Source organism: Primulina eburnea, unplaced genomic scaffold (genome assembly GCF_022965805.1).
Source record: "Primulina eburnea isolate SZY01 unplaced genomic scaffold, ASM2296580v1 ctg739_ERROPOS11973397, whole genome shotgun sequence".
NCBI classification, from domain to species: Eukaryota; Viridiplantae; Streptophyta; class Magnoliopsida; order Lamiales; family Gesneriaceae; genus Primulina; species Primulina eburnea.
The window spans coordinates 4,109,944-4,128,678 of record NW_027331510.1 but is presented as its reverse complement, the minus strand read 5'-3'; the positions used below and the strand labels follow the sequence as shown (position 1 = coordinate 4,128,678).

Below are 18,735 nucleotides of genomic sequence, written 5' to 3'. Positions count from 1 at the left end.
AGCAAAAAGTGCCTATCATTTCCTCTTCAAACCATCGGTCGATTGATGAACAGTGATATTTTCTTAAATTCTTTTTCAAAAAGACTATATTGTAATTTTTAAAATATCTATTTTGTAATTATTTTTTATTCTTTTCAATCTTCTGTATGAACAGTGATACGACATATCTTATATAGACAGTCATTGTTGCATACTCTAAAATAGAAGAAACAAATAAAACATGATCGGAGAAGATTTCATACTCTATAACAGAGGATTCCTCCTTTATGGTGGACGGTTGGAGATGCCCTTAAAACGAGATAATATCGGCCATAAATCTGAAACTTCCCACACCTCCTGCCCACCAAAGCAAAGCCAAAGAGCATGAAAGATATGCTTTGGGAAAACATTGCAACACGGGAAGATGATGTCAATTTTAATACCCGTCATAGATGAAAACGAGTTGGTAAGATTGCTTGAATGGCTTTCAAAAAAAAAAAACGTTGATCTTACTTTGGACACTTAAATGCCAAAGTTTTCGAAAGTGCCGAGTGCTTCCTCTCGAGCGACCATCGCTAGAGCCCACCCCATCTCCGATCGCCAAAAAATACCAGGATCTAAATGAGTAAACTCCCAAATCAACTTATCAGTTCCGGACAATGCAAAGATGGGGAACCTCAATATTGTAATTTTAAATAAACAATGTTCATGTCTTGTTTAAATAACTTTTCTATCGTGATATTTCTTTTTAGCATCGTTTAATAAAAATATTTCAGAACATGTTAACTAATGGATTATGATAAATTGGAACAACAATAATGTTCTTTTTTAAAAAATTAATAAAATTATTTTATTAAAAATTAAGGTTATTTTGAATAATTAGAATAATAATGATGTAAATATTGTAAAACATATTTATTTAATATTAAATTTTTTTAAGATGATTGAGTAGACAATAGGACCCATAAATAAGGTTGCTTCGATGCTATTCCACATGGTTTGGATGGATAAGATTCACATACATATGTGATTTTAAAAAAATTAGTGGACCTCATGTATGTGTGGCTAAATTTGAGCTCTTGATTCTATAATGGAGTAGTGCCCCTACATGTAAGATGGAATGAACCCATAAATAATGAGTTTTAATGTTAAAAAGGAATGTGAGTGAAAAAAATATATTGTTATAATAAGCATGTGACACTGGGCCTCATGATTTTTTTTGAGTTGATGAGTATTATAATCACCCACAATTGCGGCTGCTCTTAATAATCTGCCCAAAAGAGACTAGGATTTTGAATTAATCTCCACCCCTGTTTAGCAATAATTTATTTTTAAAAAAATGTCATTATCAACTTAGAAAAATAATATTTTTGAGTTAATAAAAAAACTCATAATACCTAACATGTCACCTCCACTTTTTAAAATTCAAATATTCATTTATTATCTCAATAAATTATATATGAAAATATTTAATATAAATGTATTATTATAATCCGAATAATATTACACATTACAACAAAATAATCACAATTCCATGATCCCAGATATTCAACATACTAGTATACAGTGAGACGCTATAAACTTGTGGTGATTGATATGCTGATACAAAACTATAGCACATCATAAAGAATAGTTCTCTACTCCGGTTGCGTTCAGTTCTTATTTATACCATAAAACAAGGAAAATTTACACAAATACAGAAGCCGAATGGTTATTTTGGCAAAGATAATAAACACAAAGAATGGGACAAAAAAAGAGAGGAAAGAAGGTTGGAAACACAAGTATTTCAATACTCTTTTCATGTTATCTATTGTATCCTTTGTCTGTCCTCCATCTTGCACATACTCCAAACCATGAAAATCGCCGCATTCTGCGTGTGCGTGTAGCCTGGAATCAGACATATTAAGTATTGAAGGATAACTGGATCAGCACAAAAAACTAAAAAAGAAAATAAAAGGTTAAGCTAAGCAGATGCAAGGGTGAACAAGGAATGAAGCAGCATACTTTTCCCCGTCGGAGAGGTTGGCTGTTGTTCCAACATAACAAACCACTGAAACCTGCATTTTGTGATCCAGAGCTGTATGCACTGTATAAGACACCGAAAAGTTTACTGCAAATCCTTTTCCATGACAAGTTTTCAATCATAATGTATTCTTTTAAGGACTTAAAATGAAAATAAAAGGTCAAGACAAAATATCAAGCCGAAAAAAAAAAAAGAAAGGAAATCTTGGAGAATATTTCCCTTTCTCGAAAGTCAACAGCATTTGGAGATAAAGTCCTAGAACTAATTTAACTAAAAATCACTTTTGGAGCACTGAAAAACTAAAAATAGTAATCAATACATACACAAACTAATAACTTACATATTTTCTTTGCCAATATCGCTCCCAAAGCTTGTGTTAAGCAACATGCTTGGGGCAATGGGATGTCCAGTGATCATCTTTATAGTCCGGTCCTTCTCAGATGCCATTTCATCATCCATTTTCGAAGCCATGATTTCATAGCTAAAATCATCTTGCCAGCGCTGGGATGACAGATTTTCTGAATTCATCATCTTCGAATGATTTTGATGAAATAAACAATCCTGAGTTAGATTATGACCCCTTTCAGCTTTCGAATGAGCCACTGACCCCAAAATATCTCTCTCCATAGCCTGTGAGAGTGTAGTTTCTAATCTTTGGTCACGTATGATTGATTCAATTCTCTGCATTTGAACAAGCGGCTTGACCTCTCTAGAAGTGCTTGATCTATCATTTTCTTTGGCAGATTCAAACTGCCTCGTTTGATTAACTTTGCAATCATTATTGATCAACTCTTCTAACTTCAATGTCTCCAAATTAAGACCACAATTACTTTCTGTTCTCTTCAAGCTTGCTAATTTGTTTTTTGGTGTATTAAATATGTATTTCTTGATCTGCTTCTGACCCAAAGAATCCGGTAAAAGGATAATTTCAACCTCCACATTGTGTTGTAAAACGATTTTGAACAAGTTAACGATACTGCTTAGAAAATCTTCTGCTCTGGCTTTAATAGCACTATCTTGGAACGCAACATAAGCAACAAATCCACCTGCAAACAGAAACTATGTAGATCAGGAAAACAGAAGAAAAACACTTCAAAAAGCTAATTTCTCTCTGACAAATTACGGTCTTAACGTTTTCTTTATGTAAAAAATCTCACCTTTAACTTCAGATATGCATACAAGCTTTCCATGAGAAGAAAGCAGTTGTCTCAGAGTCCCGGGATGACATTTTTCAATACACAGGACCCAAATATCCGCCAACACCTTTGAGTTCATGTATCTCAAAGCTGTTTTCCGATTTCCACAATCATAGCGAGAGAGAAGGAATGCCTCATCATTCACAGACTGGTCGGCATTAGAATCGCCACTGGCATCATCAACCAATGAGATTGGATAATCTTTTCTCGCTATATTCTGGTCAGCTGATATTGAAAACGATATTTCAGAACCTGATTTTTCAGGTGCAAGCTGTTCATCAGTTCTCAGCTTTTGGGCAGAAGATCCTTCGAACATTTTTATGCGGTCCTCCTCCGTTGTTTTGAAGCTCTGTCTTCTACTACTGCTGGAGTTGGCTTGACCGAGTGAAGGACCAGAACTTAATTGCAACAGGGTTGCTGTGAACCACGTTGACCGTTCGGTTGATACCCTCAGATGCTTCTCCGACTCAGAGAGAACTGTCAACACATGCTTGAGTGCGTCTAATTCTCTTTCAGACACTGAAAATTCATCATGGCATCACTTGTAAAGTTAAAAGTATGTGATAAAATAGGAAGCATCAAGATAACCATAAAGAAAGAATAAACCGAGTCTTACTTACAAATTCGTCCAGCAAAGAAAGAATCATTGTTCTTAGAATCAACATTCAAGAAAGTGCCAGCAATAATATCCACAATAAGAGTTGCCATCCGAGACGTTAAAACTACAGGATCATGACCTGAATTCATCAATTCTCTGGCTCTTTTCACTGTTTCGGTAGCATTTGATTTCATGGCTAATTCCAAAAGATTCAGCAATCTCTCATCAGGAACAGCCCCAATCTACAAAAAGAAAGCAATTTGCATGATTTTGTTTGATTCAATCAATGAATCCACCTGATAAGAAATCATCTGCACCCATTGGTATTTGCTTGCCTTCTTGAGTTCTCCAACTCGGACAATAATTGAACGGATTCCTTTCACAATGCAGTTACCATGGTATATTATTAACATATAGGCTGAGGCAAAAGCAATACCTTGTGGCAATGATGTAATTCCTAATAGGTAAGCACCACATTTCAATCGATATGCCGATGGAGAAAATATAACTTCCTAAAAATCTGCTCTTAAGAGTGTCTCAAGCTACAACTCATGGGAATGAAATGCGTGGCCTTGAATCTGATACCAGTTATTGAATTGAGTGTTTACTGCTCTACAAAAGTGATTACTAATGATAAGGATCCAACTCAAATCTTTTAAATCTTATCTCTACTTTAGCGTCTTGATTAGATTATATGCCAGAAAGTAGAATTATTACTTGCCACAACTTATGTATATGCACGATACATAATTTTATTTTTTCATTCAGGGATCAAGCATAAAAGAACTAAAGAACTGTAAAGCATCACAGTGATCAGAGGAAAAAACACTATAATTATCAATTAGATTTTAAGAACAAATGGGAAATAAAACTCACAAGTTTATTCACCATGGACGTGGTGATTATTTTCCCAAACAGGGTCAACTGGTCTAACATAGTTTCTGCATCTCGCGGCGAACCATCTGCATTTGAAGCAATCAACTGTAACGCATCTGATTCAACGTACAAATTATCATCATGAGCAATTTTCCTGAGTCGAGCAATTATGTCGCATGTGCTAACTTTGTTAAAAGTAATTCTTTGACACCGGGACAACATAGTACGATGCACATTATCAATATCAGTTGTTATGAGTATGAAAACTACACGCTGCAGGAGTTTCTCGAGGAGTCTAAGAAGTGACATCCACGTCTTTGAATGCAACAAGTGACACTCTTCTACAACAAAAACCTTGTACTTAAGAAGAGTAGATCGAGGTTCCCTCAAAAGGTTTCTCAAAAGATTTTCAATTGTTTCAATTCCCTTCTTATCGGAACCATCGACTTCGATAAAGTCACTGACCTTGCCAGATATCAAATCGACACATTCTCTACAAACCCCACAAGGCTTTGAATCTTTAGTGGCAACGCAATTCAGAGCAGCAGCAAAAATTCTTGCAGCTGAAGTTTTTCCAGTTCCATGTGGACCTTGAAAAAGATAAATGGAGGCGATCCTTCCTCTTGAAATTGCACTCATGAGGGACTGAACAACTAGGTTCTGCCCAATCAAGTCCTCAAAAAGCATCGGCCTATATTTGTGACTAAGATTTATGACAGTTTGAGAAGATTCTTTCCTTGGAATTCCCGAATCAGGTGCCACAAGCTCGAACCTGTCTCGACTCCTACAACTTGAAGACCACTTTTTTCCATCCAACCTACTCAAAGCCTCCAAATCAAGCTCCCCAAAATTTGACGAGGACTCGTGATCACTGTGCTCATTTTCAATAGATGATCCTCCTCTATCGTCGCAACTATTGGTAAGAAAGGATGGGACATTTTTAGCTGCTGTCCGAGAAGCCAGTCTCCTCTTGTTGGAAGCCATAGATGCCCTGCAAAGTCTTCTTTGGTTACTCCTTTGACTTTCACACAAAATACTGCTTCCTTTTCTCCTCAAAGTTTCAGAAAGGGATAGAGAATAGCTACTCCCATATCCTACTCTAGACTTCCGTGTTAACTTTTTCGACCAATAACAAGGAATTCCACACCTCTGTTGGACGGAAAAATCCATTCTATCATCTGCCTCATCTTCTGCATCATCTCCCATGGTTGGATTGTGGGGCATGATTGCACTTGAATCCTTAAAGCCGTAATCATTATGTGAACTCGTAGACAATGCTGGAGTACTATGTGAAGCGGAATCTTCCTCTTTCCTGTCAAATTGTTTCATGGAAGAACGAGCAAGAAAGGAATAACTTTCATCCTCTGTATCATCAGAATGATAAACCAAACTGACCAAACCATCCCTCTTTGCGCCCGCATCAGTCAAATTTTCTACCATGTTCTCGACACAACATCTACTCAATAGTATCTGTTTCTGCAATTTATCATTAGAACGAAGCAAACTGTTGCTAGAATGATTACTTCTCTTCGACTTCTTAATTGTATGTCCAATGGAAGGAACAGGACTGGTATCTTTATCCTTGAAAATCGACGAATCATAACCATCACTCAAATAAGCAAAACTCTTGGAATTATTTCCCACAAGTTTCCTTTCACGATTTGAGCATTCCAAGTCAACACTCTCCTCATGACTCCCTTCATCATTCTCATTCTCAGGATCACCACCCTTTTCACTCTCGGATACCGAACTCCAATTGGACAAAAACACCTTCCTTTCTTTCTCTTTCACATTCACATTGCTTCTATTAACAGAATTATCACAACTACCACAATTACTATTGCTTTCTACATGCAATGTGGTCTGCAAAAACTCTACAGAGGAATCAGGAATAGCTCTACCATCATCTTGGTCATTCTTGTAGTGGTGCACATAATGATGCTTGCTGAAGGACGTCGCAGAATTCATCCGTGAACGCCAAGACGAGGATGTCCCAGGGTCCCGCGACATTCGAGCTGCTTTTCGAATTTGAGCCAATTCTTTCTTCAAATTCAGGCAACCTGGATCAATCCCAGCACCTCCACCCACCATTCCTCCTATAAAGGCACTATTTTGACAATGACAACCACTTCACCACCACCACCACCACCACCACCACCACACAGTAGTAACAAATAACAAGAAGCACTCTTATTTACGTAAACGCAAATTTCAACTGAGTGTCAAAAACCAAGAAAATGAATCGTTTTGCACAATGAAAGATCAGGGGATTATGTAGATCTCACAGACTTTAATTCCTTTCTTTCTGATTTTTTTCCTCAACGACCATTTAATAAGGGGTGGTCTGAAATTAAGAATGTACAGCTAGTGAGGTAGAAGTAGCCCAGTAGGAGAAGGAAAACAACGGGTAGGGTCTGATTTTAATGTTGTAAAAGAAAGATATAAAATGGAAGAAGATGAATAACTGCTTCCCACAACATGAACTGCATGTACGTAGGGAATAAATAAATATATTTTCCACAAGATATAAATGAAAGAAGATGAATAACTGCGTCCCACAACATGAACTGCATCTACGTGGGGAATAATAAAATATATTTTCCACAAGAAATCCAAGGGAACGAGAAGCCATTTCCTCCTATTAGGATGTCAATGGCCCGGCTAAGAAAAAACAGATTTTGATGCTCCATTAGACTTTTTGTCTTCTCCAAGTTCCACACTTTCCTTGCAAGTTTGTTGTTTGTCTATTTTAAGAAGAAACACAGATGGCTCGATGAATCTCATCCACGCCAAGGCTGTTTTTGGCAACCCTTCCGTGCTCCGTCTTGCTTTCTTTATGTGTCATCGTTTTATAAAAATATTAATTAAGCTAGCGAGTGCTCTCTGATATGTGCCTACATATTAAATTTTGTTTGTTTAATGATTTTTTTAAAAAAAATATAAAGATTATATTCAAATTAATAATTTTTTAAAATGATTTTTTTAATAATAATTTCATGTTATCGATTATATAATCATTTAAAATACAAAATATAGATAAAAATAAAAGATATTTTTCGTATAATATCTATACTACCTATACTACTCTTCTTATCCTACTAAAAAATTATCAAGTCCCTCAATATTTTACGAGTGGGTCTCATACAAGACCGTCTCACGGATCATAATCTGTGAGACGGGTCAAACATACCTATATTCACAATAAAAAGTAATACTCTTAACATAAAAAGTAATACTTTTTCATGGGTGACCCAAATAAGAGATCTGTATCACAAATACGACCCGTGAGACCGTCTCACACAAGTTTTTGCTATATTTTACATAGAAAACAATCTAAACAAAAGTTCTCTTTTAAATCGAACAACTCTTCTAAATTGAAAATAATTTCGTATTAATTGTTTAATATTATTTGATCAAATTCAAAATAATAATACATGTAATATGTGTGCTTTTACTATATTATTTGTAGACTAGATACAACTTTACAAAATAAGTTTTAAGATATTTTTATTAGAAAAAATATATTTTTGTGATTTGTGTAGAGATGTATTTCATAAAAGTTAATTATTTTAAGACCTTCAGTCTTAATAATATATAGAGTGGGTCTCATGTGAGACCGTCTCATGGATCTTAATCTGTGAGACGGGTCAACCCTACCCATATTCACAATAAAAAGTAATACTCTTAGCATAAAAAGTAATACTTTTTCGTGGATGACCCAAATAAGATACTCGTCTCACAAATATGACCCGTGAAACCGTCTCACACAAGTTTTTGCCTAATATATAATAGTACAGATTATATATAAATTATACTGAAACTAAACTATAAGTGACTTTTTCTCAAGAAAATGGTTTTTGTTTTTGAAAGAAATCGGGGTTTACTTTGGTGAATAATATATCAGCAAACTTTGTGTGTTTAATAGGTATTGATGTTGCCCCGGTGCTCTGTCCTGGTCTCCCGTGTGGTCTAGCCTGGCCTCCCGAATGCTCTGGCCATATCTGCCTGGGGCAACATCAGGTATTCTTCCCTTTCGAACCAAATACCCATGTTTACACTTTCATTTATTATTTAGAGTTTTGCAGCCAATTTTATACCAAATGGAAAATGCTTGAAAATTCTGCAATAAGTAAATAGCACCTTTTTAGCATTATATAGTCACTTTCGACTCGAATAAATAATAATAAATGTAAATAAATAAGGGCATTAAATGTCGATCCAATGCATCAGAAAGTCACTCTCGCTTGGTGGCAAATCCCGATCGAAGGCGACGGCCCCTACCACATAATTTCACTTGGCTGAAATTTCAAATTTCACAACTTAATATTTTTTCCAACGAAATGTTTTAAAATTTTGGGATATTCATATTTAGGTTGCTAAAAAATCGATTGTCAAATAATTGTAATTAACATTACTAAAACCGTAACGACATGCATGCAAAAAAATTTAAAAATTGAAAAGTATGGTTTATCTAGTGCACACCCGAAGTATAGAGGTGGTCAGTTTTCTCATATCGGCTGAATTAAGTTCTTGAGGGTTGTATATATGAACTTAAGACAACTTTTGGGTGGAGTTAGACCCAAGTACTTGATAACATGATATCAGAACTCAAATTCTTTTAAAACCAATTCTTACGAACCGAAGATAAAACTTTGGTGCCTTCTGCTTCATGTAGCCTAAGTTTGGTGCATTTTGGAGCATTTAGTCAGTCACCCCCTTTCCATCTACTTTTATATATCGGTACTGAATTGATACAAATTAAACCTCTTCTTCTCTTTTTGCCAACTCGCTGTGATACTTCCCTCTGGAACTATTTTCAATTTCATGGAATTCTTTTAAGAACAAGTCATGATAATCATTGAATTTCAGGCTCACTCATCCAGTAGCACAGGGGGTCCAGACTTCTAGTCTTCTTAAGAATGAAAATACTTTTGTGTCTTATTAGATCCGATAACGATACAACGAATGCTTAATAAATGACTCAAAATGAAACACTCATTTAAAACCAAGGCAAAAACTTATGTGAGACGGTTTCATAGGTCGTATTTTTTGTGAGACATATCTCTTATTTGAGTCATCCATAAAAAAATATTATTTTTTATTGTGAATATAGGTAGGGTCGAATCGTCTCACACATAAAGATTGTGAGACCGTCTCACAAAAGACTTACTCTAAAACCAAAGCATCTTACAATACAATAAGTTAGACTTCAAACCATAAACAAACTCCACCAAAAAAGAAAAATATGCATCTTATAACATGACACAGGTCAACTATGTTTATATTTATAATAAAAATTAATATATTTTTATGAGTTACTCAAATAGAATATTTGTCTAACAAAATTAATCCGTGAGACTGTCTCACACAAATTTTTATGAAAAAAAAATTAATAATATAAAATTATTTTATGACAAAAATTTAACACAATGAGTTGTTTCGATTAAAAATATTATCTTTTATATTTTTTTTGAGTTACATACTAAGCATATGTCACACATATGGGGTGTATATAATATAATATACAAATACTATATCATATGTATAATATATTTATTTTTAAAATAATTGATTTAGTTATTTTTTTTACAAAAATATATAATTTTAAACATTTAGTCAAGATTTGTTCGTATTAAAAATGATGAAGCTAGTTCATAAGAAAAGTGCGAAAAATTAGTGAAAATTTTGAATTTATTAATAAATACATGAAATGAAATCTAAATATCAAATATAAGGTTGATACAAAATTAGAAAAATTAATTTGGTGTAATAGATATTAAAAAATGGTTAGTCTAATGGGATTTGTCTTATAATATCTATACTATTATCTATACTTCTATACTATTATATTAAGTGTGAAGGTCTTAGAATAACTACTTTTGAGGACATCAAAATATTTAATTCCATAATTACTCTTCTCACCATACTTAAAACATTTTCAAGTCACTCCATATTTTAAATAGAAAAAAATCAAAATAAAAATTCTTTTTTAAATCGAACAACTTTTCTAAATCGAAAATAATTTCGTGTTAATTATTTAGTATTATTTAATCAAATTAAAAATAATAATAACACATACAACGTATATGCATCTTTTATTAGTAATAATAGAGATTATATATATAATAATAAATAATAATTTTAATATTTTTAGTTAGGAAAAGTTTATTTATTGAAATGGTTTTTTCTGTATTAAAAAGAAATTCGAGTTGGCCATAAAAATTCCATCCCAACCAACCACTCTGACACCGACTCAGAATACTTCTCTCACAAGTCTCTCTGCAACCTAATCGACACGAAGGTTTACTCTAGATTTCTGTTGAAGGTTCGCGCAAATTTTTCGTATTTGAGGTTTTACTTTTTAATTAATCATATGGTCGGGAGCTCGTGATAATTCCATTTTCTAAATCAAAAGTGCGATGAAGTCATCGAGATCATGTTTGTTTGATTATTTTGGCATATGAGAAAAGATCATTCATTTAGGATTTATACGGGATTTGGGTTTTTTATATATATGAAAAAAAATGCACGGATCGCTCCTTTGTATTTTGGCGCATGTTTTTTGTGGTAGCTGGAGATTTTTAGAAGTTTGTGTTTGCCGATCCGGATTTGGAATTTAGATTATGGACAAATGGTGGGACCTGCTCTGAATTTCAGTGACACAGTGAAGAGAGGTTTTTTCGCATCAAAATAGCATTTTATCTGCTCTCAGTAGTATTTTTTTTAGTTTATGGAGCGAGGGGCAAAATAATGTTTTTAATGTGATATTTTTACGCATGTTCGATGCCATGATGTATTATTTTCGGTTTATCTTGATTCAGTGAATGGCAGAGCGCTTGTCTTAAATTGGGAAGCAAGATTTATAGTGTGGAGGGGACAAATACTCCTCTCAAAACAGTGCAGACTGCTGTGTTTAGTTCTTTGAATGGAATTAGACGGTAGCAGGAGACGCAGCAAACGTATTATGAATAGTGAGAGAAGGGGGAACAACTGGATTGATGAACAACCTTGTGATTGTACTGTAGCGGTGATAAGTAGACTAAGTTTTCCTATATGTGAGTTGCCAGTTCATATATTGTGTGATATTTTTTCTAGGCTTCCGCTGGAGAGTATATTCCGGTGTCGATGTGTTTGCAAGACGTTTCTCGACCTTCTCAAGGATCCCTATTTTATCGAATTACATCGTGCCAGATCATCTACCTCGACAACCTATCTGTTTTTTCATGAGAACTTGCAGAATCGTGCGATTCTCCGCTTCCTTACCTTTAATCATGATGAAGTTGGTATATCCTTGTGCACCAGTGATGATCAAAGTTTTAATCATGACCTTTATAGTAGGCAACATATTGCGTGTCAGATTAGTGCTCAATTTGGTTTTCACATCCAGAGACTTGATTTTGTTGGATCATGCAATGGACTGCTGTGTTTGTATATTGCATCTCCACCAAAGCCCTTCTATGCAATATGCAACCCTATATGCTGCGAAATGATAACGCTTCCTAGCCTGGTTGTTTCGGCTCCCCTTTATACATACGCAAACCATTCCGGATTTGGATATTGCCAAAAGACTAAGAAGTACAAGGTTATCAGTTTCATGTACCTCACATCCCTCGACCCCGTGACTTCTGCAGAATCCAAAAGAATGGTAGCTAACATACACACACTTGGTGTAGATTCGTGGAGAAGGATTGAAAATGCCCCCAGGCCAAAACATAAATCATTTGATCCTCTTCTAAACGGCGTGCTCCACTGGATAACCGACAGTTACAAACCTTGTGAGCTTGTAAGTTCATTCGACTTGGCTACAGAAACATTCAAGTTTGTCCCACCTCCAGCTCACTTCAGTCTACAATATGTGAACAAAATCTCCTGGATCAATATTGGTGTCCTAAAAGATTGCCTCTGCATCTGCTACATTTACGAGGATGCTGATTTCGAGGTTTGGCTGATGGGAGAATATGGAGTTAAAGAATCATGGACCAGACACGTAAGCATTGACACGAAGTTTTACATTAAATTGCAGGTTGAGGATCTGCAACGACCTATTAAATTCTTGAACAATGGTGATCTGTGGTTTATATCTAGTTCAGAATCTCTTGTTTCTTTTAGTCCTACCAAAAAAACGTTCAGGGAGTTGAGAGCAATGGGACGCCCGAAAATGGAGGTTACCGCCCATGATCTCAGCTTCATATCCCTCCAGGATGCTGTTGGAGCAAAATGTCCTCAAGTGATGGCCATGAAACTTCAAAACGTATTGTTTTTCTGTTGATATAGCAATTTCGTCCCACCTACTTCAACATTTGCCATCACTGAGAATGGTTTCGTGATTTTGCTTATTTAATGTACAGTTTTCTTGATTTATATCAGTTCTAGAATAACTGAATATTTAATTCTAGAAGAAAAAGTAATAGAGTATTGTTCGATAGTTTATTTAAAATGTTTGTTCATCTGCGTAAATATATATTTATAATTTGCTGTAGATTTTGAACCTCTGTGATACGATGATGTCATTGTCTACACGAAACAAATTTTCAAACAAAAATTACAAATTACCATAAAGTAAAATAAAATAATTCCAATATGATTGTACATAATTTTATGTAAAATTACAAATTTTGTTTTGTATACTTGATTCATTGTTGTTTTGGTTCTTTGTGTAATTATATTTGTAATTCAATTTTAGTTTGCTATTCTTGTTTTTGTCCTTTCTATACATTTTTTCAAAGTAACATTAGTATGACGTCGACATGCAATTGACATATGCAATATCATATCAGCATACGACTACAACCACCAAGTTTGAAAGATAAAATGGTAAGATTGAAATTTGATAATATAAAATATCAAAACTGCAGTTTTTTCATATGATTTCGATTTTTCATTGCAGTGATTCAAATTCTCCTGGCTCGCAAATTTTTCATGAACACCGTGTGTGCCTAGCAAAATACAATGATTATAACATGTATTTTACGACGCCTAAAATTGCAACTCCTCTAGACTTGCAATCAAAATATACAACATTTTAACATGCAACCAGTTCCAATCAATTTCAATTTCTTATATAAAAATAACAGAGGAGTGTTATCGAGATATTTTAATTATTTTAAAGTGATTATTTTAGATATTATTTTTAAGTCAGTGAGAATCTAAAGTAAGCTTTAATTTGAAATTAGAAGTCTTAAAGTTAATATAAACTAAAATTTGAATGTTTGGAGAATAATTTTTTAATTTCCAAGTTTAATTTTTAGTTAATCACATACTTAAACTATATAAAATTAATATCTTTTAATTATCTAAAATTTTATACTCACCCATCAACAATTTGTTTATATAATTATAATTATATTATAAATTATTGTATCAAAATTTATTTATTTTGTATCACATGAATGCTTAAAAAATATATAAGATTAATAAAAATATAAAAAACGAAAAATACATAAACACACAAAATATGTATAAAAAATATGGAAATGCAAAAGATATAAAAATACATTTTATTTAAAAATAAATGTAATATAATAAATATTTTAAGGATACAAATGTCTACTAGTAATTTTAAAACCTAATCAAAAAACAAAAATAAAAAAAAATTCTTGCTTCTTGCTTTTGGATAAAAGTTATAAAAGTTGACATTAACATTTAAAAACACTCAAAAAAAATTTCATATAACTAAAATCTAGGAAGTAATTTTTTTTCCTCCCTTATTAATATAATAAATATATATATATATAACTGATTTTAAAATTCAAATCTATCAATACAAACCCCCACATAAAAGAATTTCAATATAGTATGATATAGTTATTTTTTTTAATAAAATAAGATTACAAGAAAGTGAAAAAGGACCAATAAAGTACTTGGTTGAGGGTAAAAAAAGTAATAATGATGAATTTCCTCATTTTACAAGTATGTTGGCAGAAGAAGTAACCTGAGTGGGCAATTCTTTGACTGCAAACTCTTGCATTGACTCCTCTAAAAAGACAAATTCTATATATATATATATATATAAAAATAAAATAAGAAAACTTTGAATTTGAACTTTTTTATTTAATAATTGTTGTTATAACTACACATGTTCAAAATTAAATTTTTTTTAGAAAAATTATAATAAATGTTGTTATAACTATACATGTTGCGTCCGGGCGAAGCATGTCTCATGCCTGTAGCACATGAATATTAGACCATGAATATTAGACGAGATTGGGATACTTTTTTCTATAATGAAATGCAAATTTGGACATAGTAATCATGTCTAAACGAAATGTTAATTAATTGTATTCGATTTGGACAAAGGTTTTATTAATTTTACCATTTAATAAATTAAATGATTAGAGAGTGATGGATTTCTTGGTCAAAGTTGGTATTTATATTTGGTAGTTTTGCATTAATAAGTAATAACTTAACCACTTATGAGACACAACACCGACATATATAGAGAGGGTAGGGTACGTAGTATTTTCTCCAATGAAATATTTACATACATTTCATTATTTTTTTCTTCTAAGTTTTTGAACTCGAAAATAATAATAATTTATATGAAATTGAGGAGTTGGATCTGATATTTTAATTTAGGGAAGCTTCAAAATGGTAGTTTAATTTAATAAAAAACTATATTTTTGGTCTTGTATATTTGTTACAATTTTTTTTTTTATGCAGTCAAATTTCGATCTTACTCTGTTATCTTTATTATTATTATTATTTACAATTTTAGACTTTTTTCGACGTAGTGTTGAAGTCGCGCTAACTTGTATTTTGTCACGTTGAAAAACAACTAAAATTGTCGAAAACCGAACGTTTCAAAATTAAGATTGAAATTTGATAACATGAAAAATTAAAATCTCAAATTTTTGGAATAAACATTCTTATATATCAAATTAAAAATCATATTTTTAAAACTATACACACGGGAGAAATATATAATTCGTTAATACATACATATATGCAAACTTAAAGAGAAAAGACAAGCTCGATTAAAATTATATATATTTTACTTCTGATATATTCAAATCATTGAATTATCGATTTAAATTTTTGATTGTATCATTTAATATTTATCCAGTTTATTGTTTCCTTTCCTACCCTTCTCGGCCCGATGCTGTTATAAGTCCATGTTTAGTTCTCGATCACAGCTCAAACCAACTTGCAAACACCTCATGTCCCCCATCTTTCTTCCATCTCTTTTCTCTTCTTCAATACAAGAAAATCTTCATTGTCTTTGGCTTAAAAAACACCCAACTTCAAGTTCCCAAAGCACGAGTTGAGCTAGTATCAGTATTTTAAAGCCAAATTAAGTACAATTTCTTCAGGTAAAACCGAGAGGTTGGACACTCCTCTCCAATATACTCCATTTCAAGAAATAGATATAGACAAGTGTTGAAAGAGAGAGGTTTTATTTGCTTATTTTGATGAAAGTATCATACTGAAATTTTCTTGTTTTTGGTTTGGTCTTCTTAGCCAAAAAAGTGCCCTGATGAAATTAATTAAGTTGAATTTCTCATTTCAGGGTAAGAGTTTTCTCACTTCACCTGCTTCGCTTTGGAATTTAATGAACTTTTATATCTTTGAGTCTTTTTTTCCCCAAGAATGGAACTTTGAATTTGAGTAATGGGAACCCAGAGTTTTTATGTAAGACAGAAGGATTTTCAAGAAATGTTGGCAAGAACATGTTAGCTAGTTTCCTAGTAAAGTTGTTTGTTTCTTGATCAAGAGCATATTGACCCCAAAAAACAAACAACAGAGAATTTAATTCATTTATATCTGTAATTGTAGGCCCTCTATTTCCCTCTTCTTTTGTTCACCAAATATTGAGGAAGAAATGGAGCATCCAAGTGAAGACGAAGATGTTATGCCAATCGCACTAAATAGCACATATGGCAGCCATGAACATGGCCAAGCCCACATCATATATCATGGCATGATCCCTTCTCCACTCTGCCAAATCCCCACAAATGCACCCTTTAAGAAAGCTATCAAGTACAAAGAATGCCTCAAGAACCATGCAGCATCCATGGGAGGAAATGCCATCGATGGATGCGGAGAATTCATGCCTGATGGAGAAGAAGGAACAATCGAAGCCCTCACTTGTTCAGCCTGCAGTTGCCACAGAAACTTCCACAGGAAAGAGATCGAAAGGGACCCCTCTTTTTACGATTCCGGTAATTGCTACCACAATGACACAAATCCAAGCAGAATCATTGGAAGAAAAGTTTTTCTGAGGCCCCATCAGATGTTCATGCCTGGCGGCAACATGGAATCTCAAGATGAAGGCAATGATGGCCGTGGTGGTGCTGGTGGTGCGGTGACGGTTAAGAACTTGCCTCTGTCGGCGAAGAAAAGATTCAGGACAAAGTTTACTCTAGAACAGAAGGAGAAATTGTTCGTGTTCGCGGAAAAAGTTGGGTGGAAAATGCATAAGCAAGAAGAAGATGCGGTGCAAGAGTTCTGCCGAGAGATTGGCGTCAAAAGAAGAGTACTCAAGGTTTGGATGCACAATAACAAGAACAGCCTTGCCAAAAAATACGATCCCACGTCCAATTCTTAGCAATACCAAGTTTAGGGAACATAAATCCAAAAAATTAAAATGTTTTTTTTCACCTTGATTAAATATATATATATATATATATATATATATATATATATATATATATATATGAGGTTCTCTCACGAGATAATTGCGCGAAATACACATGTGAAATTTTCGTTGAGCTAATACTTCTATCTGTAACGTATTTGAGCATTTTAATTCTTATATTTTTATGCAAATTATGTCAATAATATGTGAAAATTTTCGTTTAGCTAATAATAAATTTGAATATTTTAATCCCATATCACTTCAAGTATTAAAAAATATAGAGTATGATTCATTAGTTTTTCTAATGCTCCACTCAAATAAAATAAATTTGTAAAAGAAATTTAGCTGGTATTTTTTTTTTTTGTTAAATGACACAGTTTATAATATTAATGTGATTTTTTATTTGATTTTCATTTTAAATGTTTTTTAAAAAAATTTATATATAAAATAAACGTCGTACTTTATCATTTAAAAGAATCTATTTTTTCAAATTCGTCTCAGGTCTAAAAAAATTCAAGTACAGTCTTGACAGTATCGACGCTTTTAATAACGACGGATGATACGTTGGGACCCTGAGCAGATCAGGCTCCAACGAAGGAAGTATTATGCGTATTTTGAGATTTTAGGGGTCGAGTTCGGCTTTGATGTGAAAAGAGCGAGCGTTCATCGAGAGTGGAAGAATGGAAGATGGTTGCCTCCACATTCAAATTGAAGGATTCAATTATTATTTTTTACTTTTTTGTTTTTATTGTTGTGCGTTTTGTTTAATGTTACAAACTTTTTGTTATTAGTTCGATTGTGTTTTTATGAATTTTGTGTTATAATATTATTATTGGTTTATCGTATTGAAATATATGTTTTGAGGATTATTTATCACAACTGATATGATCGGCTGATGGATAATTGTTGAGCTATGATATCTACGGTTTTTAAAATATTGAACACCGATTAATTAAATCGAGTTTCGAAAGACACTCAAAATTATCCTTGATAGAAACTGATTAAATATTTTGGTAAATTACTTAAAAGATATGTAAGTTGAATGTGTAAAAAAAAATTTGTTTTAAGAATTTTATCAAACTCTTGATATGTAATATTTTGATATTTGAAGAACAAATAATTTGTTTAACTATAGAAAATAAATAAATGCAATAAATAAATTGATACGAATTTGTTGGATGTTCGGAGATTAACAACTCATTTGTCACATCTTATTTCCCTTGAGAAAGATCCACTCGAAAACGTTGAGTTATACAACTCTTTGTATAAACTCATTTCAGCTTAAGACTTATCTTTTGCTAGACTAAAACTCTTAGCACACTCTCAATTGTTATTGTAGGTCACGACCTTACAATCCACATAATATTTAGTGTATCTTATATAACGATTACAAACATAATATTTAATGTGTTTGTACAAAGACTTAGTCATCTAAATTTTGAAGCTCAACTCTCACGTATATGTGTGAGTGATTGTGTGTGAATATCTT

At 33.0% G+C, this 18,735-nt stretch overlaps 3 protein-coding genes across 6 annotated transcripts; 2 read left to right on the top strand and 1 right to left on the bottom strand.

Moving 5' to 3' along the window:
* Positions 1–1,557: 1,557 nt before the first annotated feature.
* LOC140821821 (protein STICHEL-like) lies at positions 1,558–7,483 on the bottom strand. 2 transcript variants are annotated; one of them, XM_073182444.1, is made up of 6 exons: positions 4,673–7,482; positions 3,819–4,038; positions 3,160–3,717; positions 2,343–3,048; positions 1,984–2,065; positions 1,558–1,866 (listed from the first exon to the last, which is right to left on the bottom strand). In XM_073182444.1, the coding sequence occupies exons 1-6, from the start codon at positions 6,761–6,763 to the stop codon at positions 1,783–1,785; spliced, it is 3,741 nt and encodes a 1,246-aa protein (XP_073038545.1). In that variant the 5' UTR covers positions 6,764–7,482; the 3' UTR covers positions 1,558–1,782. The 2 variants fall into 2 exon arrangements, 1 of the variants encoding a protein (XP_073038545.1); XR_012115846.1 differs by having other exon boundaries at positions 1,852–1,866; positions 2,339–3,048; positions 4,673–7,483.
* A 3,405-nt stretch (positions 7,484–10,888) lies between these two features.
* LOC140821828 (F-box protein At3g07870-like) lies at positions 10,889–13,085 on the top strand. Of its 2 annotated transcripts, none has more exons than XM_073182465.1 (2): positions 10,889–10,973; positions 11,494–13,085. In XM_073182465.1, exon 2 carries the CDS (start codon positions 11,598–11,600, stop codon positions 12,939–12,941), a length of 1,344 nt encoding a protein of 447 aa, XP_073038566.1. In that variant the 5' UTR covers positions 10,889–10,973; positions 11,494–11,597; the 3' UTR covers positions 12,942–13,085. The 2 variants fall into 2 exon arrangements, with proteins under 2 accessions (XP_073038566.1, XP_073038565.1); XM_073182464.1 differs by having other exon boundaries at positions 10,889–10,997; positions 11,494–13,084.
* A 2,686-nt stretch (positions 13,086–15,771) lies between these two features.
* Positions 15,772–17,273, top strand: LOC140821832 (zinc-finger homeodomain protein 4-like). Of its 2 annotated transcripts, none has more exons than XM_073182468.1 (2): positions 15,772–15,981; positions 16,445–17,273. In XM_073182468.1, exon 2 carries the CDS (start codon positions 16,491–16,493, stop codon positions 17,214–17,216), a length of 726 nt encoding a protein of 241 aa, XP_073038569.1. In that variant the 5' UTR covers positions 15,772–15,981; positions 16,445–16,490; the 3' UTR covers positions 17,217–17,273. The 2 variants fall into 2 exon arrangements, with proteins under 2 accessions (XP_073038569.1, XP_073038570.1); XM_073182469.1 differs by having other exon boundaries at positions 15,772–15,994.
* Positions 17,274–18,735: the final 1,462 nt, after the last annotated feature.